Here is a 22,304-nt window from a genome sequence, read left to right as displayed (position 1 = left end):
TCTGTGCTTCCTGGAATTGGGTGGCTATTTTCTTTCCCATGTTAGGGAAGTTTTCAACTATAATCTATTCAAATATTTTCTCGGGTCCTTTCTCTCTCTCTTCTTCTGGGATCCCTATAATGTGAATGTTGGTGTGTTTAATGTTGTCCCAGAAGTCTCTTAGGCTGTCTCCATTTCTTTTCATTTTTTTTTCTTTATTCTCTTCCACAGCAGTGAATTCCTCCATTCTGTCTTCCAGGTCACTCATCCGTTCTTCTGCCTCAGTTATTCTACTATTGAGTCCTTCTAGTGTATTTTTCATTTTAGTTATTGTATTGTTTATATTTGTTTGTTCTTTAATTCTTCTAGGTGTTTGTTCTTTAATTCTAGGTCTAGGTCTTTGTTAAACATGTCTTGCATCTTCTCCATCTTTGTCTCCATTCTTTTTCCAAGGTCCTGAATCATCTTCACTACCATTATTCTGAATTCTTTTTCTGGAAGGTTGCCTATCTCCACTTCATTTAATTGTTTTTCTTGGGTTTTTTCTTATTCCTTCATCTGGTACATAGTCCTCTGCCTTTTCGTTTTGTCTCTCTTTCTGTGACTGTGGTTTTTGTTCCACAGGCTGCAGGACTGTAGTTCTTCTTGCTTCTGCTGTCTGCCCTCTGGTGGATGAGACTATCTAAGAGGCTTGTGCAGCTTCTTGATGGGAGGGACTGGTGGTGGGTAGAGCTGGGTGTTGCTCTGGTGGGCAGAGCTCAGAAAAACTTTAATCCACTTGTCTGCTGATGGGTGGGGCTGAGTTCTCTCCCTGTTGGTTGTTTGGCCTGAGGCAACCCAGCACTGGAGGCTACAGTATATTTGGTGGGGCTAATGGTGGACTCTGGGAGGGCTCATGCCAAGGAGTACTTCCTAGAACCTCTGCTGCCAGTGTCCTTGTCCCCACGGTGAGCCACAGCCACCCCCCACCTCTGCAGGACATCCACCAAAACTAGCAGGTAGGTCTGGCTCAGTCTCCTATGGGGTCACTGCTCCTTCCCCCTGGTTCCTGATGTGCACATTACTTTCTGTGTGCCCTCCAAGAGTGGAGTCTCTGTTTCCCCCAGTCCTGTCGAAGTCCTATAATCAAATCCTGCTAGCCTTCAAAAGTCTGATTCTCTGGGAATTCCTCCTCCTGCTGCCAGACCCCCAGGTTGGGAAGCCTGATGTGGGGCTCAGAACATTCACTCCAGTGGGTGGACTTCTGTGGTATAATTGTTCTCCAGTTTGTGAGTCACCCGCCCAGCAGTTATGGGATTTGAGTTTATTGTGATTGTGCCCCTCCTACCATCTTACTGCAGCTTCTCCTTTGTCTTTGGATGTGGGGTATTTTTTTGCTCAGTTCGTGTCTTCCTGTCAATGATTGTTCAGCAGTTAGTTGTGATTCCGGTGCTCTCACAAGATGGAGTGAGTGCATGTCCTTCTACTCTACCATCTTGAACCAATCTTCTCCATTAATATCTTGATACTAGTTACTCACAAGTATGTATTCAGTCATTTGTTTTAATGAAAGATTATTCATTTCTCTGAATAAATTTGTTTATGTAGCATAATTAAAGGGAACAAAATATAACTTAATCACATTGATACTCCTTGTAAATTTGCTAAAAAGAAAATCTTACTTTGGGTTTAGTATCATAATGATTGTTACATGCAAATATGTATGTTGTTTCCTAGAAAAAAATTCATCTATTCACCATATTTTAATATATTTTAGTGAGCTTGAAGTTTGCATCTTAAATATCATAGGTTAAATTGAAATATGTGAAACAGTGTAAGAAAATGCTCACACTTCTTGGCTTAGAAATAACAGCAATTTTCAAGTTCAAGCAGCAAGTTCTACAGGATTCCACATTTAGAAATGTACTACTTGCAGCCAGTTGCTCTATACTTTCAAAACTGTTATTACTTCAACTAAGATCGTCTTTTGAAATTGTAGATTTCTAGGGTAAATACCATGGGATGTATCGTAAAAGATTGTTTTCTAATTCTTGGAAGGAATATGACAAACACTTCATGTAAAAGACGGATTGGTGTGTATCCTTTGACAAGAATGAATAAGAAAGACTCAAGTCAAAGGATGTTTTTGGGGCCAGGGAAACTGGGAGAAGGAGTGAGTGGTAATCATTGGATTTCCTCAGGGAGGGGTAACATTAACATTTGCTGCCTGACTTCTAAGATGTCATCAGAGAACCTCTAATTCTGTGACTCTGGGATCCAGAAAATGGAATGATTATTATTTCACCTTCCCTTTATACATTAGAAAAATGATGACAATGAATATTATTTCTATTGATAGATCCCCTGATACTGTGCTAAGTATTTTACATGTATTTAAAAAGTGCCATATGCAATATATATATTTTCAAATAGTATAACTGAGCCAATAACAAAGAAAAGGGTTTAAACTCTTTGCTTATAGACCGTAACTCATTTTGTACTATCAAGATCCCCAAATCCCACAGTACTGTATAGCTTTGTCAATTCTGTGTTAATTACAACAATTATTCTTAAATCTGGATAATTCTCTAGATTGGGTGGCTGGAGGTGGTTCCCCAGACAGAGCTGACCTCTGCATCTGTTTTCCTGCAGTTCATGCCACTGGGGAGGGAGAAGCAGAGAGGTCCCTGACCTTTCCTCAAACATCCATACTCAAGCCGCAAACCTACACATTTTCTGGTGGCCGTTCCCCCAACTTTAAATATCCTCTGTGTCCTTGACATCCAGTCACTCTTTACTTCTTTCAATTCCTCCCTCTGAGGTGTTTTTCCACACAATTTTCCTGACCAACCTCATTGCACACTGATTCACCTTTGCTTTGCATTCTTGAGCACTTTTATCAAGTTCAGATTCTGTCCCAGAGGAGCACCTAGATAGGAGTTTCTTCTTTGCTTGCCTTTTCAAATTACACTCTAAGTCCCTAGGGCAAGTGGTTTTCCTTTTACACCTACTTTTAAAAAATATATTTATACATAATTATCACCCTTCTCCTTTACCTCCCTTTCTTTCTTCTCCCTTCCTTCCTCTTCCTATCATACTTTGAAAGCCGTTGTATGCTACCAAACTCTGAAAATAGATAAATGTGTCAGTTGACATCTTTTAGTCTCAACGGTTTCTAGAGTTAATCTTCTAAGACATATGTATGTCAAGTTATAGCTGATATTTGTAATTTATGTTTAAACTTTTTTTTTTTTTTTTTGCACTATGCGGGCCTCTCACTGTTGTGGCCTCTCCCGTTGCGGAGCACAGGCTCCAGACGCGCAGGCCCAGCGGCCATGGCTCACGGGCCCAGCTGCTCCGCGGCATGTGGGATTTTCCCGGACCGGGGCATGAACCCCTATCCCCTGCATCGGCAGGCGGACTTTCAACCACTGCGCCACCAGGGAAGCCCTATGTTTAAACTTTTAATTGAAATTCAAACTCTGATTTTAAGGTTGGACCCAAGAATGTATTACGATTATCGCCATGAATACTAAGGTCCTTTCTGAAAGGGATTATGAGTGGTTGATAATTTTCCTACTCAAATGCTCACCAAAACTTTAAATTTTGACCAGCTTCTAGTCACCCTAGTTTAGGATTAAAGCAAATTATACTTCACATACGTCTTCTTATTTTATATGTAAACAATATGGATAAAATGAAGAGCAAAAGCAACTTTGAAGAAGGAAATACATAATAAAAAGACATTGTAAGCCCACGCAAAGGGAAAGAGGATGGAATCTACCTGACTGAAAGACTGAAGGGATTTCATGAGCTGGTTTTATACAACTGAGATTTTTTTCCTGTACCAGCTGATGGCCATATCTTTTTGACCAGCTGCTTCCTGCCTAAATGTTGCCAACCTGAGTTTGTGTTCATCCACTGCTGTAGTGTGTGCCTTTATATCTTGGAGGTGTAGGCCCACTCAAGCTGATTAGATGAGGTGACACTTGCTAGGGTAGGGGTCTACCCAGGGAAATGTTTACATCTGTTTCACCCACTGGGCTTAGCAAGGAAGTCTTCAGACTTAAAGTAAAGTAATACTCTTTTGACTAATGAGATCTAATGTGGTTTTCTGGGATAACTGAACTTTAAAAAAATAAGTGAAGTATAAACATTACGAAAGTGAAGTTGTGTTAGTACTAGACAAATGTCAGTTGACTATTCTCTAGGGAAAAGTAATGGTTTTTCCAGTAAGTAGGAGACGTTAGAAGATAAACCTCTTTATGAGAGGCAACTTAGTTTAGTGAGAAGGGGCAAAACCTTTGAACCTGAAGAGTCCTGATTGATATGTGACCATAGGCAAGTTCTCAACTGCTTGTGACTCAGTATCCTGACCTATAAAGTGGAGATGATAATCCTACATGTTCTCTCAGAATTACTTGTGCTATCAACTAATGGAATTCATTGATGAATATCTATAAGTAGAAAGATCCCAAATTAAAAAAAAAAGCCTGTGTAGATGCTACAGAGCCATAATAATAAAATGTGAAGGAAATCAAGAATTTGTGTGCAGAAAATAACATGTACACTTACATGTGAACAGATTAATTAATTAATCAATCAAGCAAATATGTGTTGACAAAGGTTCTGCTCTTGGTCTATGAAACATTGAGGGAAAAGGCAAACATAGAAGGGAAATTCTCTACTCCCTGGTCTCCCTTCCCAGACTAGTGGGGGAGACAGAAACACAAACTCAGAATCCCAGCACAAAACTTAAACTAGAAGTATGCACAAAGACAGTCTCTCAACTGCCAGACGGAGTAATACTCAAATTTACCCACCTGCCAGCCAGGGGCAGGGAGGGCAGGAGAGGAGAATTACCAGGGATGAGGATCACCGCACTGCCAATGTATTAAGCACTGTCTTGCTCTGTTTAATTCAGATCTATGTTGTATGAAGCAAATATGAGATAAATTAGAATGAAACAAGGGCTTGTTTTAGTGCCACACAATCCCAGAGGGCTGTTTTACTTGTGGACAGGTGATGGCCATCCTGGTTAATCTTAACCTTATTTTGTGCTCTTTTCATAATAATTACTTTTCCTACCTTTGGGCGCTATCTCTAAGAACTGATCCCGAAGATTGCCAAGCCGTTCGATGGTCAGGGTGCCGTTTTCTTCCCTTTCTACAGGTGGAGGGCGTATTGGAGTAGACAGGTCTGGAAAGACTTTTATATCACCGTTAATGCAGAAGTCTTCTTGGTCTAAATAAAGTGCATTCTGAATTTTGGTTGATGTTTCAATGTGATAGCGAGCTACCTCAGTTAATTTTTCCACACTGAAAGTGGAAAAATGAATAGGGTTATCTCCATTAAAAATACTATCAGATTAATAGTGTTTGCTTATTAGATATACACACAGAGTTAACACATTGGAAAATTTAGAAAATTTGGCTAAGCTAGAAAATTCAATCCGCATGATTAAAAAATTCTAATTTCTCCTCAAAGCCGTTTGTAAAAAAGCAGGGTATAAATAAATAAATGTAGATTAGAAATAAAATACATGCTCGTTCAGGGCTAAGAGTTACACATTTTATACAAAGTTGAGCAAAAAGAGACTCCACTAAAATGGTTTTATTAGTATTAGAACATATTTTACTATATAAACGATTATGTCAATAGATATATTCATTTTAAGTATGAACCAGAATAAAGTTATATGACAGAAAAGCCTGTAAAATATGACTGTTAGAATAACACATTTATTTGGAATCGGGACAAATTGTATGTAAAGTGAATCAAATTTGATAATGGATGTCTAGAAAAGTGGCTTTTCTCTAACTTTATAACAAGGAGTTTGATGTTATTGAAGACACATTTGACAGAGTGGACTCTGACGAGATAACCCATTGAAATTGCTTTGCTATCTTCACAGAGAATAACAATTCCCAGCTAAATCATGTGGTATAAGCAGCAGTAGTTCAGAACCTTGTGGTGCAGTGGGAAGAGCCCTGGAAGCTGAGCTCTCATTGCAGACCCCTCTCCAGCCATGGGTCCTTGGGAAATGACTCAAGCTCTCTGATTTCCTCATCTTTGCAATGGAGCCAAAAACACACAACTCCATACCTTATAGTTATTCATGTGAAACCACATAGGGCATAGATTTAGGCTGTACTGGGGATTATAGTTATGGCCTTAATTAAAGGTCACTTTAAAGGCCAGAGAAATTTAATACATAAGTACAATATTACTGTATTACAGAAACAATCTTATTTATGTCTTGCAATAAAGATTGAACATGGCAGAAAAATGCATATTTAATCTGCTTTTATATAACTCTGGAACACCAAATATTTGTATACTGAAAATTAAAAATATATATATTAGTCACTTTCTTTCAAAAGACAGTCTGGAATTTAATTCCAGCATACTGCATTTGTGAGTGTCCATATAGTCTGTATTATCCAGGTACTTTTTGTTTGATGGTGTTTACGTGCTGGAAGCAAAGGAAAAGGGCACTGGCTAGCTACAGAGCTTGTAGCCCTGAGTGAGGAGGGACTCCAAATGTAGACACCCAGCCAGAACCAGCACAGCAAAATAAGTGCGCCATCTAGTGGAAGGTTACCAAGAGTAACCTTCTCAGAAAGGGCGGGCGGCGGTGGTGGGGGGGCGGCTAGGGAAATCCCATGAAAATGGAAAGTGGGATTTGAAGTTCAAAGGGATCTGCTAGGTCGCACTATTTCTTTTTCTTCTTATCACTGGAGAATTTTTGCAAGAACCAAAAGAGAAAGCATAGCTTGACAGTCCTAGGTTTTAATTTCTTGTGGCCATATTCAGAGGTCAGATATATATATATCTGACCTCACACACACGCACAAGATAAATCTGAGAAATACGAGTTCATCTGATAAAAGAAAAAGAAACTTGGCCACGTGCCTCTTGATGTGGCCACAAGGATGGGTGCTGTGAACCCTAAGAATGAAGAAGATATGTTTTCATTTGTAGGCAGCAGGCAGAGAACAGAACTGAACATCACTGCTTCACAATGCTGATGAGTACCGGACAAAGTATTTTAAGCACTACTGCAGTGAGGTTACCGGGCCGAGGGGTGTGTGTGTGTGTTTTACTATAGAGCAACAGATACAAACAACTAGGCTGAGGATTTTACAACAGAACTTTCATTTTGAGACAAGGACTGGAGAAAACAAACCCTAACAACCGTCTTCTACCTGGCCGATGTTGCTTCTGAGAAAGTTGCCATTTGTATACTACGTACGCCACAACTTCCAAATTTTCAGTAAATGTTTATTGCAAACTGTAGTGTATCACAGAATCTAGATCTAGTAGAAACCTTTAAAATAGCCTGGTTGGAGTGCTTTCTTTTACAGATGAGGCCTATGGGGCCCGAAGTGGTTAGGCATGCTGTAATATGTGGACAAGGAGAGATTCTCCATCTCCTGGACCATCAGGTTTCCTGACTCTCCATTGAGGGCTGTTTCCGCCCTGCTGAGCTGCCTCTTTATGCCTTTCAGGGGAGAATTAAGAGGATGAGACTTGCTGTCCCTCACTAGTAATGAGGATCTGGAAAGCCTTTGGAACCCAATAGAAAAGTAGAACTGGCTGTCACAAGGGAATCAGCCTAACGGGTAAAACATTCCTGTGAATGATTTCATCTCCCATTCATTGGCCCTGACTAATAAGTCTGGCATTAGAAAGATATGAAACATTATACTACTTCTAAAAAATATTTTTAAATTGCTTATAGTTTTACCTTGTAAGCTAAGGTCCTCACTGAGCAGGTGAAAACCAAACTCATAAATAATGCGCCATAGCGCCCTTTGATACATGACTTACTATTGTTAAAAAGAGGCAACACAAATGCATATGTGATTTCCCAAAAGGTCAAAATTTCCATTTGTAAATGTAATTCAAGTTTGTAAACACCTTAAAAATCTTTGTCAATTTTGGTCTTCAGGAGTTAACAAAGTAAATATTTTAAAAAGTCACGCAGTACTTTACCTGGCCATTTCGTTCAAGTACCTCTCACCGAGCCACTTTTCCATGAGTTTATACACCTCAACTGCCTTTGTTACTAACTCTTCCAGGAAAGCCAGTGCTTTTACTTTGATCAGTTCAAGTCTGAACTGTGCAGCTGTCTCTATTTAAAAAGAGAAACAAACATTGTTTACACGTTTTATATGTCATGCATTTTCTGATTAGCCAAATTCAATTTTAAACCAATTACGCTTCAGTCTGTGAAACTTCACGCGTACACCTGATACACCAGTATGGATAACTATACCCTATCCATCTCAGAAACAAAGCAATGTGTGGTTAGACAGTTTATTTAAACCAAAACTATAATTCAGCTTTACACGTAATTGCACTTTATTGCAATATACCCTTTGATAAATTGGAATGGGAAAACACAAATAGATAATTTCTGAATTTCAAAAAGGGGGAGGGTACTAAGTCTCTGGATCTCCCGTCTTAGAACAGGAGGGTGAAGCCCGTGGTCCCAGCGCCCATTGTTGCTCTGGGCACACAATGAGGTCTGTGGATTTTCCTCTAAAATATCTGTCCAATCTTTCTTCCTTGCTTTTTCTATCACCACGATTGGGCACTGCTTTATGTCTCGCCTCAACTACAGCAACCGCCTCCGTCCTGCTTTCTCCAAGTTCCTTTCCCCACCTCAAATCCAAATCCACTTCCACCCGCCCAAGAGTAACCCAGCTCATCTGCGCACGTGCTCACAGGTGCTTTCTGCTCAGAATTCTTCACTAGCTCCCAGTCGCCATAAGGGAAATGTAACTTTCTGGCCAGGGCCTATGCGACCCTCCACCTCCCTGATCACTCTTTCCCAGAATGTGCCTCAGACTCCACAGCTAATCCCCACTAGTCACCTAGCTCTCCTCCCCCTTCCCTGCCCCCGCTGTCCCCTGTGCACATTTCCCACATTCTTCCAGTTCTTCTCAAGCATGAATTCATCTGCTCAGAAGTCTTTCTTGACTCCCGCCATGCTTCCTTTGTCCTGTCCGCCTAATTCCAATATCACAACATATTATAAGTGATTGTTTGCATTTCTCTTCCTCTAGATTGGATTTTATTTTTGTCTGTTGTTTTGTATATATATGTGTATATTTCTCTCAACTACTACAGGACCTGGCACATAGTAGAAACTCAGTAAACATTTACTATATAAACGAGTGAATTTAGCTACACTAGGGGCCACATATAGAATGAACTGAAGGATGAAGCATACTTAGCTACTGAAAGCAGATGTGGGGACAGGCAACGGGACAAGCATGTGTCCTGACTTCCTGTGTTCAACATCCTTCAGATTTTACTCTTGCAATTATGAAAGCAGGTGGTAGGAGGATGGAGACAGGGAGAAAAGGAGAGAAGCAAGGGATGGAAAGCATCTTTAGGAGTTAATTGTTTGAGTAGTTAATGGGTCCCAGCTTACCCAATGCTGCATTTTTATGGTTTTGACATCTAGTTTATCGACCATGGTTTCTTTCCAATCAGGATACTTTGGCTAAATTTCTTGATCTTTTCAAATGCCATTTTGAATTTATTATATGACAACTGGAAGAGCCAGAAGAAGACTATGTCTTGTAAAATTGTTGCTCTCTTTAGAGAAGGAGGCCCTTGAACATTATCGATCTATGACTGGCTCTTCTGTGGCCCCTGTTCCCAAGAACTCACTTTCAGGACCCGTTAGCCTTTAGTCAGGGTTTACCTTCCTAATGAGAGGCCTAAATTATTCTTATTATAATATAGAAGAACCTCCTTAGGTAGCCCCAAGCTTTCTTTTAGCCTGCAAAATCACACCAAGTCTAAAATACTGCTTGTTTCTTTTCTTTGAGATTTTAATTACTGCTGGTGCTCTCCTAACCTCTTCTCAAATTCCCTTTTTGAGATCCCAGCAGACAATAATAGACAGTCAGATCTAGTCTTCATACGGTCACATGAAAACAGCCAACTGAATGTTGTACCTTTCAGTTAGTTTGCTTTGTGTCCTCATAGACAAAAGCCAGCCAGGGGCTGTTTGCCTACTGGTCTGTTTTCTACTTAAAAGTATCATCTTAGTTCTTTCCAATTGCTACCTTCAAATTGCAGGGCAGCAAGATGCTCTTCCTTTATTCTGAGCCTCAGTTTGTTTTCTATTTCCATTTCTTCAGCCTCCTCTGCTGTTACTATTACAGGAGTGGTTTCTGCCATTGGTGGGGATTTACCTGAAAGGGCAATGAAACGTGCTGAGTTACCTGGCAACATACAAGTGTACACGAAGGGACTTGGATAAAATGAGGACAAAGTGAAGTGTGTAGGGTGATACACGTCTGGTGATTTGGAAAGGAGAAACCCTGGTGTGAGTGATGAAATATTGATAATCTTTCCTTGAGAATTCTCCATGTGGTGTCTGGCTGGACACATATAATAATACCCCCATTTGTCTAGCATCATGGAAAAATGAGGTGTGTGGCTCATGCAGACAGGGTTACAGACACCAAAGAGGATGCAATTTAGTGTTTGGGGACAGAAATTAGCAAACCCCAACATAGCGTTGGCCACCTGGAGAAGTACCGCTTCACAAGGGATACTTGTCTTGGCCAAGTGTTTCCCAGGTCCTCATCAAGAGAAGATCAGAGAATAACCTCAAGCAGATAGGTGGAAATGTAGCTGATGGTCAAGAATTCGTAACCTACTTATTGTCTTTTAACTAGTGCTTAAATACAAGTACTTTAATGATTACACACGAGAATTAGAAAATAAGAATTTGCCAGTGTTTGGGCTTCCCTGGTGGCGCAGTGGTTAAGAATCCACCTGCCAATGCAGGTGACACGAGTTCGAGCCCTGGTCCGGGAAGATGCCGTGGAGCAACTAAGCCTGTGCGCCAGAACTACTGAGCCTGCGCTCTAGAGCCTGCGAGCCACAACTACCGAAGCCTGCGTGCCTAGAGCCTGTGCTCCGCAACAAGAGAAGCCCCTGCTCACCACAACTAGAGAAAAGCCCATGCGCAGCAACAAAAGGCATAACGCAGTCAAAAAATAAAATAAATTAAAAAAAAAAAGAATTTGTCAGTGTTTGAGAATTTGCCCATAAGAAATGGCAGTGAGATTCTAGCTGCAGGCCACGCTTGTACTATTCTACTTAGTTCAATAAATCTTTCTTGAAGGTCTGATCTCAAGGGGTTCAAATTTTGGGAAGAAGACAAATGTAAACAAAGAAATATAATAAGATGTGTTAATTTCAATAGCGAATTTAAGTATAAATTACAGATGAAAGAGCCCTTAATCTCTCTGGGTTTCTGTTTTAACATCTGTAAAATTAAGAGATTGGACCCAACCAATTATTCCACTAAAGTAAATAGGAAGCATTTCCTTCAAATGCTGCTTGTTTCCTTTATGTTCCGCATCTGAAATGGACCAAGGTCGCCTGTTCTTTACTGTGGGGCTACCCTCTAGCTGCTTGGATGGACTCCATCTGGAAAGCATTTTCTACCCCTCAGATGGAGTGAGATAACTGCGCTCTCCAGGGACCTCTACCTCCCCCATAAAGAACAATGACCGGTCACATGTCTGTCTCTGCCATTAGACTACAGTCCTATCAGGGCAGGGACCACGTTTCTGCTTTTTTAAGTTTATTGCTGTGTCCTTAGTACCCATCCTCATCATGTTCTGCATGTCAGGGGCCTAACAAACACATCAGGAGCAACTGATCAGTGGAAGGACTTTTGCTCATGTGCTTCCCTCTCTTCCTCTCTTGCCTCAAGTCACTGCAAAAATGTGCAAGTGGAAACATTCAGAGGCCAGGGTAATGTTTGTGGTAGAGCCCATCCTTCCCCCTTTTCATTCCATCCTGCCTCTGAGGCTGAGTTTTAGGTAGGAGGCCTCCAGGAGAGAAGGACTTGCTTGAATGAAACCTGAAACCTGAAACCTGAATTAAACCTGAAACTTACATACTCAGAATTAGCTTTTAACCCTTTCTTGATCAAGGCAGCCAGTGTCAGCCCCCTTGCACACACTTTTCAGATTACATAGTGTCATCTTGGAGTTCTTTTCACATGTTCAAAACTATCTTTGAGATTTATTTCACCCTGGATACACTTGGCTATTCGGATAAACGCTGGCATGGAGAATGTTTGCCAGCTAACACTCCGGCTCACAGAAGACTGGGTCTCGAAGTAAAACCTAATGAACAGCATTCTAGTAGCTCAGAGGCTCATGTGCCTGGTTAAGTGCTTGTTCTCCACCAAGGAGAGGTTAAGCATCCAGGGTTCTGGATGCTAAAGCCATGAATACCTTTTCCTTTTTTGTTCTCTTCTTTTTTCTTGGGCGGCTCCTTTTTCACTTTTTTATTTGCAGCTACCTGAGGAGGTTTTTCTTTTGCCTCTGCTGTCTGGTTTTCTTTTTCTTCTTCCATGAGTCTCCGATGAATTTCAGCAGCCACCTGGTTGTATAAGAGCCACATTTCAGTTAATACAACATTTATGAAAGACGATAGCTATTTGGATTTAGCCGTCACCCAATTCCATTGAAACCTCATTCTACAGCAAACATGCCATGTACTCAATCTTTACAGAACATTTAAAAGATTCTACTTAAATGGAAACCTGTCCCTGTCCCAAGATGTAGCTTCCCCGAGGCCACCAGTGTGGAGGCCACTCACTTTCTCAAGCCCTGCCTGCCATTCGTCTTTAGTTACACAAACATTTCTTTCTTTTTAATCTCAGACCCTATGGATTTAACACCCACTCTTCTTCCAAGTGCCTGTTATTTCTTGGCCTTCAACCTGGGGCATTCCTTTATATCATTGTTTCTCAGGTTTTTTTTCATTATTGATTGTTTTTAAGTCAGTTTCTCCTAACCATATTCCCCTTCCTGAAATTTCAATACTGCAGAAGGGTCTCTGCCTATGTATTTCATGTGTGTCTGTGCTTCATACATAAAATTGGTGACAATTTTTCATGTCCTCCAGCCAAGTTTTGGGGGCACATGCCCTGTATTAATTGGGCTCATGGACACTTGAATCCTGGGCTTCCATTCTATTCTAACACTAGACATCACCCCAGCAAGGTGCAGTGTTCATGAGGATGACCTGTCCCATAGGTTAACTGCATCGCTGCTTCTTAACTTCCTCTACTTGGGGGAAATTTCAGCTTCTTTTCATATCAGCACCCTCCTTTCACTCTCATAGATTTCCTGGTATGAGAGATTAGTTGTGTGGTCACAATACAATAGCTGATGAAGGGCAGAGAGGGAGATGTGCGAAGTGCTGCTGGGATACCTCCATCTTGCCTATGAGGCTGGCTGTGCTCTGCAGGCAGCAGGAAAACCTTGTCTTGGGGCTTGTACAGCTGGGGCTGTGCCTGCAGTTAGAAAGACTGGACTTTTTTTTTTTTTTTTTTTTTGCTGTACGCGGGCCTCTCACTGCTGTGGCCTCTCCCGTTGCGGAGCACAGGCTCCGGACGCGCAGGCTCAGCGGCCATGGCTCACGGGCCCAGCCGCTCCGCAGCATGTGAGATCTTCCCGGACTGGGGCACGAACCCGTGTCCCCTGCATCGGCAGGCGGACTCTCAACCACTGCGCCACCAGGGAAGCCCCAAGACTGGACCTTCTGAGCCATGTTTTTCTCCGGATATATGCCCAGGAGTGGGATTGAATTTGAAAAAGAATAAATACATGTATATGTATAACTGAATCACTTTGCTGTACATCTGAAACTAACACAACATTGTTAATGAACCATGCTCTAATACAAAATAAAAATTAAAAACATAAAAAAGAGAAAGACTGGACCTGCTAAAATAAGTTCACCTGCCCCTGGTGAGGTGAAGGGCGTTTATGGCTGTAAATCTGAGAAATGAGAGCTGGGACGAGACTCCCAAAATGAAGAAAGAAAACCCGCACACACCATGGGGGCAGTAGCAACATATGGTTGAAAACTTAAAAATCTCAATAAGGCAACTGGTGAGGAAATGGAGGTCCATGGGAGTTTATTTATTTATTACAGTGCTTACTGTGTCCAAGCCTGATGTTATTTCTGGGGAGAACTGGGGGAGGGGCCCAGAGGAGAAACAGGAAGTTGGATAGAGGTGACTAGAAAGACGAAGAAGGCACAATCTAATCTCTTCTCTCAAAGAAGCTTTCAGTCCTGCGGGGGCGATAGACCAGCTAATTCCTGTCCTCTCCAGACTCCCACCACGCTTCATACCCATAGCGCAGCATATCACTCTGCACAACTGTTCTATGAGTGTTAAATCTTGTCCCCAATCTCCAACTGAAATGAGCGCTCCGGAGGGCTGAGCCAGCCCTGCTTCTTGGTTTTCTCCATAGCTTTCAGCATCTGTGCTGTGCTCATAGAAGATGTCCAGAAAATGCTTATTGATTGATGGAATTTCTTTGAAAATAATCATATGATACAGAATACACCCACAGCTTCTTCAGTATTAACAGAACCTTGGAGGGATGCAGAAATGTTTCAGAGAGCTAGGCAGCTTTTTTGTGGGTGTGTATGCGTTTTTTTATTTTTTATTTTTTGTGGTACGCGGGCCTCTCACTGTTGTGGCCTCTCCCGTTGCGGAGCACGGGCTCCGGACGCGCAGGCTCAGCGGCCATGGCTCACGGGCCCAGCCGCTTCGCAGCATGTGGGATCTTCCCGGACTGGGGTACGAACGCATGTCCCCTGCATCGGCAGGCAGACTCTCAACCACTGCACCACCACCTGTATGCATTTTTTTAATCAGATGTTCTGTTGATAAAAATGGATTTCATGATATATACTGTACTTTCAAATTCTTGGTAAAGCTGAAAGCAGACTTGTTAACATTCTCCCCTAAATTGCAAGCAATTCATTTTTGAATGTGTTCTTGCAAACCACGGTGAGTTAGCAATTTCCTTTAAAATTGGATTTTTCTCCTCTGTAAACAACCTTGTGATGATAATTATCATCATCCGCATTTTTCTGGTCCACTTCCCTCAAACACCTCTGGGTCTCTTTCAAAAATTAACATAATTCACAGTACATCCAATAATCGAGCTTGTAAGGCTGAAGAAACTCTAGAAATAATGCTTTGATGCTGTGAGTGTTAAACATGACTTATTTCTTTGAAATCATTGCACACCTGCTAATTACAAGAAAGTTTTACTAAAAATTAACATAACGTACTAAATGAATAGCTCCTGGTAAAACTGCTGTGTAGCGAAAAGCCCATGTTAAAGTGCTCTCATTCCAATTGCCCTGATCTCAGCTGGTCCTGTTCTCTCAGGCCTGTTTCATCTGAAACTCAAAGTTCACTTAAAGACATGTAATATCAAAGTCATAAAAGTCTATTAGAAATATAAAAGCAGGATTCAAATGTAATTATTAGGAATATTAATTACTAAACAATCCTTCCTCCTATGCTTTCTATGTGGTTTTCAAAGGTTCACAAGCAAAGTGGTGCAGTTTTGAATAAACTTCTTAATATAATAACCTATTATATTTAATTTCTAAAAAACTTTCATATGCATTATTTCATTGGATCTTTTCAACCATTCAAGAAAGGAAAGATAAGGTAGAATGTCTCCCATGTTACAGATAAAGAATCGAAGACTCAGAGAGGTTAAGTGATTTTCCTAAAATCACACAGCTTAAACAAGAAGTGTAGCCAGTGCTCTTTGTGCTGTATGATACTCTCTTTCTAATAATCTAATATTTAAAATCTCATTTCCTCAGGTAATTTTAATGGGATTCATAAGACTTGTAAGTTGTCTTTATGTTCAATTAACAGTAAGGATACTAATTCATCTACTTTTTTTAGAACTTCTAGATCCGGTTTCCCACTCTCTGGTCCTTGGTAGTTGTAGTCTTTGCGGTGATCCTCCTTGCCATGACCATCATCATTTATATGAACATCAGTGTCACCAGCATAGCGGCAGCAGCATCTCAAGAATGTACTGAGGACTCAGTATTGTGTTAGATGTGGGCATTATGCTAGGTGTAGTGGATACAGAAAGTTTTAGAACCTAGTTAAGTATTCAGGAAAACATTAATAAGGTAAAAATCACAAACAATAACCTAGATACTAAGAGTCAAAAGTGGGAGAGACAATAAATGCTACAAGGATTAGAAGAGCATGCAATCAGAGAAGGCTCAGTCTTCAGGAAACAGACAACCAACTGGTTGGGAATCAAGGTAGGAACTAGTTTTGAAGACTTAAAGAAAGTAGAGGCTGAATTTCTGACTTTAAAACTTGAAAATCTGGCCCTACTGGACACCATGCTTAAATGGCAAGGTTGGCTAGGAGCCTCTTTAGATGGGGTTGCTACTTCCACTTGGCCACAGTCCCACTCCACCCTATTGCCTTATACTTAACCCATCTCATTGACATTTCCTGCTTGGCCCTGTAGAGCCCTGCACTTGGAACCCTGGGCCAGCATAGAAAATAATCTAAATGTTGGTTCACTCCTTTCTTGTCCTCATATATTTGCTGATTGAACTTTTTCTTTCAGATAAAAAGAAAAAACTTCTGGGAGGTATAGATTTATATTGTGAACATTGTGTAAATTTTCTGTTCATAGCATATTACCAACTTTGGAAGTTAATGAATGGGTATTACTGAAAGGAAACGTAGTAACCAGCACTGCTTACCATGTGAGATATTGCTAAAGAAGACTGCTGCCACGTGTCCATCACCATCTTCTCATCGGCCTCAAAGTTTAACTCTATGTTTTCCAGTGAGTAATCAATCTTGCCCTTCAGTATGGCTTTTGTTTTTGGTTTGGATAAAGATGACGCTGGAGAATTGGGTCTTTGATGAACTAGGGGAATTCTTGGGAAAACGAACAAAAAAGAAATATAAAGATTTTATTTAACAGAATCCTATTTTTGTGTCCATGTTACTTGGTGAATTTCATTGTCCTGCTTTAATCTCAATTTTCACAGTTTTCTTGGAAGAACTCTTTAGATGGAGAAATGACTATGAAAGGCTGTATTGTGGTCTACACCTCCTAGAGAAATGGAAATAAAAACAAAAATAAACAAATGGGACCTAATGAAACCTAAAAGTTTTTGCAAAGCAAAGGAAAACATAAACAAGACAAAAAGACAACCCTCAGAATGGGAGAAAATATTTGCAAATGAAGTAACTGACAAAGGATTAATCTCCAAAATTTACAAGCAGCTCATGCAGCTCAATATCAAAAACTCAAACAACCCAATCCAAAAATGGGCAGAAGACCTAAATAGACATTTCTCCAAAGAAGATATACAGATTGCCAACAAACATATGAAAGGATGCTCAACATCACTAATCATTAGAGGAATGCAAATCAAAACTACAGTGAGGTATCACCTCACACTGGTCAGAATGGCCATCATCAAAAAATCTACAAACAATAAATGCTGGAGAGGGTGTGGAGAAAAGGGAACCCTCTTGCATTGTTTGTGGGAATGTAAATTGTTACAGCCACTATGGAGAACAGTATGGAGGTTCCTTAAAAAACCAAAAATAGAACTACCATATGACCCAGCAATCCCACTACTGGGCATATACCCTGAGACAACCATAATTCAAAAAGAGTCACGCATCACAATGTTCATTGCAGCTCTATGTACAATAACCAGGACATGGAAGCAACCTAAGTGTCCATCGACAGACGAATGGATAAATAAGATGTGGCACATATATACAACAGAATATTACTCAGTCATAAAAAGAAACGAAATTGAGTTATTTGTAGTGAGGTAGATGGACCTAGAGTCTGTCATACAGAGTGAAGTAAGTCAGAAAGAGAAAAACAAATACCGTATGCTAACACATATATATGGAATATATAAAAAAAATAAAAAACACAAAAGTGGTTCTGAAGAACCTAGGGGCAGGATAGGAATAAAGACGCAGACATAGAGAATGGACTTGAGGACACGGGGAGGGGGAAGGGTAAGCTGTGACAAAGTGAGAGAGTGGCATGGACATATATGCACTACCAAAGGTAAAATAGATAGCTAGTGGGAAGCAGCCGCATAGCACAGGGAGATCAGCTTGGTGCTTTAGTGACCACCTAGAGGGGTGGGATAGGGAGGGTGGGAGGGAGATGCAAGAGGAAGGAGATATGGGGATATATGTATATGTATAGCTGATTCACTTTGATACAAAGCAGAAACTAACACACCCTTGTAAAGCAATTATATTCCAGTAAAGATGTTAAAAAAGAAAAAAAAATGTTTTATGGTCTAGAAAGTCTAACAAGAGGAAACTAGAGACAAGCAATGCTAAAACATAATTTTTAGGTCTAATTCTCAGTAATTATGAGGAGGGGGAATTAAACAATGGCAATTATGAAGACATGCAAGTTTGAAATTTATCTGGGATATAAACTTCTGACAAGGTATAAATCAGTCATGAAAAGCAAACCAATAGAACTGGACGTCACTTCTTTAAAACGACTAGCAGTTGGCTTCCGGAAGTAGACAGTTAAAAAGCAGGATATGACAGATGTGAGGTCTGCAAGGGGGTGTCCCACGGAGGTGTGAGAGCTCCAGCAGCCCTCCCTACCCTTGAGAATGGGCGATGAAGGCTGTCTCTGTTTCGTAAAGTGCTGTGGGAACACAGAGTTAAGCTGCCTCTCCCCCTTTCTCGACCATATTGCTGCCCCTATGTAGAGATTTTAGAGCTGCCCCTGAGAATGTCCTATCCTTGAAGGATCCCAGGATCTCAAAGGCTAACTGCAGGGAACGATCCACCGAGCAGAATGCTAATTGCGCTGGGATCCCCCTCGGTGATAGAACATAGGAAGAGTTTTCGGCTAGGGCAAGGAATGGGCAGAGAGGAGCTCCAGGGATGCCTTTGCTAACATTGGAGGAGGAACAAGCATTTGGCTTGCAGACTCAAGTTGCCAGGGACCAGAGCAGTGATGCAGAAACCTGGCTGTGAACTCCAGCACGCAATTAGCTTGGCCTTGTTTTGAAGCATCGGACAAGGTTTTCTGAAGTTGGCTCTTTGATTCTCATAGCGCTTGGAATTCTGACAGTGCACCATGCCATATAAAAGCAACGTGTTGAGGGTCTACAACTCAGTATATGTCCACCAACAAGGAGAGCTGACGTTTTAATAATCAAGTAGTGCTTAATCTCAGTCACTGAGACGTGAGATTCACGTGTCTAATAAGATAAAGGCTGTGTGATCATCTCTACATGTTTAATACGGGGCGATAGGCGTTCCTAACACCTTGCTTTGGAGGACAGCAGTGGTGACGTATCATTTAGAAAAGGGATTTGGATTTAGAATTCATTTACTGGGAAAAATTCTGGTCAGATAGCTCTCTCACTATCAGTAGATGTATCAGTAGATACGAACTGGGGCATGTCACTCGACTTTCTGAGGCTCCATTCCTTCTGGAAAAATACAAATATAATAATAATATTGTTACACATTATTGGTTATTAGTTAACACCATTATTATTATTATTATTAGGTTGTTGGAGGAATAAAATAGACAAGCTGTGTGAACATGCTTAACACTCTGCTCGTTTCCCTATACATATGAAAGAGACTGGTTGGTTGGTTGACGCATTGATTGGCTGAGAGTTCCAGGGTATACTCACAGCAGTGATCTGAGGTTGAGACTGGTGCAGAGTGTTTTGCAAAAAGTAAGAACTGGCTGTTCTTTTGCCTGTTTCATTCTACTAACCAACATTAATAGCTTCCCCATTATGCCTGACTTGCTATTTTGTGCTAAGAACAGAATGCCCTGCTACTGTAGACATTGAAACTTGGCCTCTTTTGATGACTCTGACTGTTCCTATCACTTTGGGAAATTTTTATTGTTCTTAATTACAAAGGTCTCTTTCAGAAGCTTGCTGAGTTAAACATTTCGCTTGTATCTGTGTCAAAAAGAGGGTTCAGACTTCTTGTGTTTTCTTGCTTACTCGTAGTCCTGACAAGGACATGATGGGACCAGATGGAAGAAGCCTAGAGAGAAATGGGCCTCAGATCACTGTGGAATCCTATCATGCACAGGCCATTGCAAATCCTTTCTGGAATAAGGGAGGGTAAAATGAGGAATGTAAGAACATGTGATACTCATAATTAAAACAGTGCATGTGAGGAAGAAGGGTTTGTTGTCATATTATGCGATAATATGATGACGATAATAGTCATCACTTATTGAGAGGCACTGGGACTAGGTCTCAAGTCTTCTGACTCCCAGGCACGGTGCTACGTGTTTTGAGGATTTCATTTTCTGTAATCTTCACAACAACCCTACTTTACAGATAAGGAAACCAAGTCTTAAGAGAGTTGGGGTGACTTTCCCAAACAAATTGTTTTAATTTACTTACATATAGCTAGTAATTGCCTGAAAATGTCATTTTTCTTCCACCCTTACCACCAAGTTTATTTTCTTACCGGTGGGAATCTGATGTTAGACTGCTACTAAGTTTCAGTCTCACAAAGTCATAATCACATATGACTGAGTCTCTACTGTTTCTCAATTTCCTAACCTGTAAAAGAGGACTCATAACACCTGCCATTGTCATTTATATAATGCCATGCACACACACAAATGCCCACATACGCACAGAGCAGCTTGGGACCTTTCATAAAAGTGGTAGAGGGTCACGATCCCTTACTAGAAACCCTTGTGGTCAAAAGTGTTTCAGAATTCAGAATTTGTATATACTATATATTCCATAATATCCCCAGCAGTCTGTTGGAAGCACTCTGTAACAAAACACACTACATCTCTGCAGCAAAAATGAGTAGATATTCACTATAAGTGGGATAAATAACGCATATCAATAGTCTTGAGTCGAAGTTTTCAGTTTTTAGAGTTTTTTTTGGATTTTGGATTAGCAGATACAAGACTGTGGTTTTATTAGTGGTATTCAATTTAAAATCACAAAGCTTTATGTTGAGACTGATTACAGTGCAACGTGATAGCCCGCCTTACCTAAGCTGGAAGTCCAAAGTATCTTTACTATCCAGTTGGACCAATGGGACTCGAGTAAATCTCTTAGTGTCGTCTGTTGGGATTTTACATTCCATTCCCCTGTAATAATCTTGAAGCAGTCTCTTCGTATCTTGGAAACGGTTCAGTTCTGCCTTTAATAGAAAATACGAATGTTAATACCCAAGACAGAACAAGCTGATCTGTACATATGTTCTGTATAAGCCCTGTAAGCACTATTTCATTTTTTTATTATTTATTTATTTATTGTTTTTGCGCGGTATGTGGGCCTCTCACTGTTGTGGCCTCTCCCGTTGCGGAGCACAGGCTCCGGACGCGCAGGCTCAGCGGCCATGGCTCACGGGCCCAGCCGCTCCGCGGCATGTGGGATCTTCCCAGACCGGGGCACGAAGCCGTGTCCCCTGCATCGGCAGGCGGACTCTCAACAACTGCGTCACCAGGGAAGCCCTGAATAAGATGCCATCATATATCATATGAGCAGAATTGATCAAAAGTCCTCTCAGATTTATGGTAACTAGTAAATGATGCTTTCTTACTGTTTCTCTCATCACAAAAACTTAGTTTTGAAAGAAATCTTAGAAATTCCCTAGAATAGCATTTTCTAAAATTTATTTTGTAGAAGCTTTGTCCTATAAGCTCTTAAGGAGCACCATGCTGGGAAAAAAACAAACAAAAACTTTGCAAAGTCAAATAATTTCAGAAATGTTAGGTTAACATACCAAAAGAGTTTCCTTATTGCAGGGCATCTTAATATCTTAATATGTCAATATGCTTGTCAATCTCCCAGGGAGAGGGAAGGGTAGAGTACAGAGCCCTTCCCAAAGTCTTCTGATCATCAAGTCCTTGTTTTGTGAAACATCTTGTAGGACTAGTGTTCTGTGGAATCCACTTTGGGAAACACTTATCTAGGCACAGGCCCTTGAAAACTTTCATGAAGATTCTTTCCCCTCCATAAACATGTGCAAGCTTCTGCTTATGAGCTCCTGGACCAGCAGCTCAAGTACCTGAAAAGTCTGTTATTCGATGGACAGTTCCAATCATTAGGATTGTTTTTCATTTATTGAACTGAAATCTACTACTCTCCTGTAGTTTACAGCTTTGGTTCTTCATAGAATCATGCCAATCAGTGCAGAACTAGGCTGCTTCTGTTCTAGGTGGCCAGCCTTTAACTATGTGAACACTGATGACAAAGCAGTGGTTAGGGCTACTGGCTCAAGAGTTAGATTCCCTCAGTCCAAATCCCAGCTCTCCTACTACTGACATGTAGCATTGGGCAAATCACTTCATCTAGGTTTGCCTCAGTTTCCTCATCTGTGAAATGAGGATTGTGAAAGAATTGACAGCCTAGGGTTGTTGTGAAGGTTTAACCTTCACATGAAGGGTCCTTAGAACAGAGTAAGAACTTAATAAATA

At 40.8% G+C, this 22,304-nt stretch overlaps 1 protein-coding gene across 1 annotated transcript in view; it reads right to left on the bottom strand.

The window, feature by feature from the left end:
- Positions 1-22,304, bottom strand: part of SPEF2 (sperm flagellar 2) — a 171,036-nt gene that overhangs the window by 42,935 nt on the left and 105,797 nt on the right. The window contains 6 exon segments of the mRNA XM_067730508.1: positions 5,047-5,276; positions 7,957-8,095; positions 10,047-10,175; positions 12,243-12,390; positions 16,573-16,753; positions 20,874-21,025. Of these exon segments, the coding sequence (XP_067586609.1) occupies positions 5,047-5,276; positions 7,957-8,095; positions 10,047-10,175; positions 12,243-12,390; positions 16,573-16,753; positions 20,874-21,025 (979 nt within the window).

Source organism: Pseudorca crassidens, chromosome 3 (assembly GCF_039906515.1).
Source record: "Pseudorca crassidens isolate mPseCra1 chromosome 3, mPseCra1.hap1, whole genome shotgun sequence".
Taxonomy (NCBI): domain Eukaryota; kingdom Metazoa; phylum Chordata; class Mammalia; order Artiodactyla; family Delphinidae; genus Pseudorca; species Pseudorca crassidens.
This window is presented reverse-complemented; position numbering and strand designations above follow the sequence as displayed.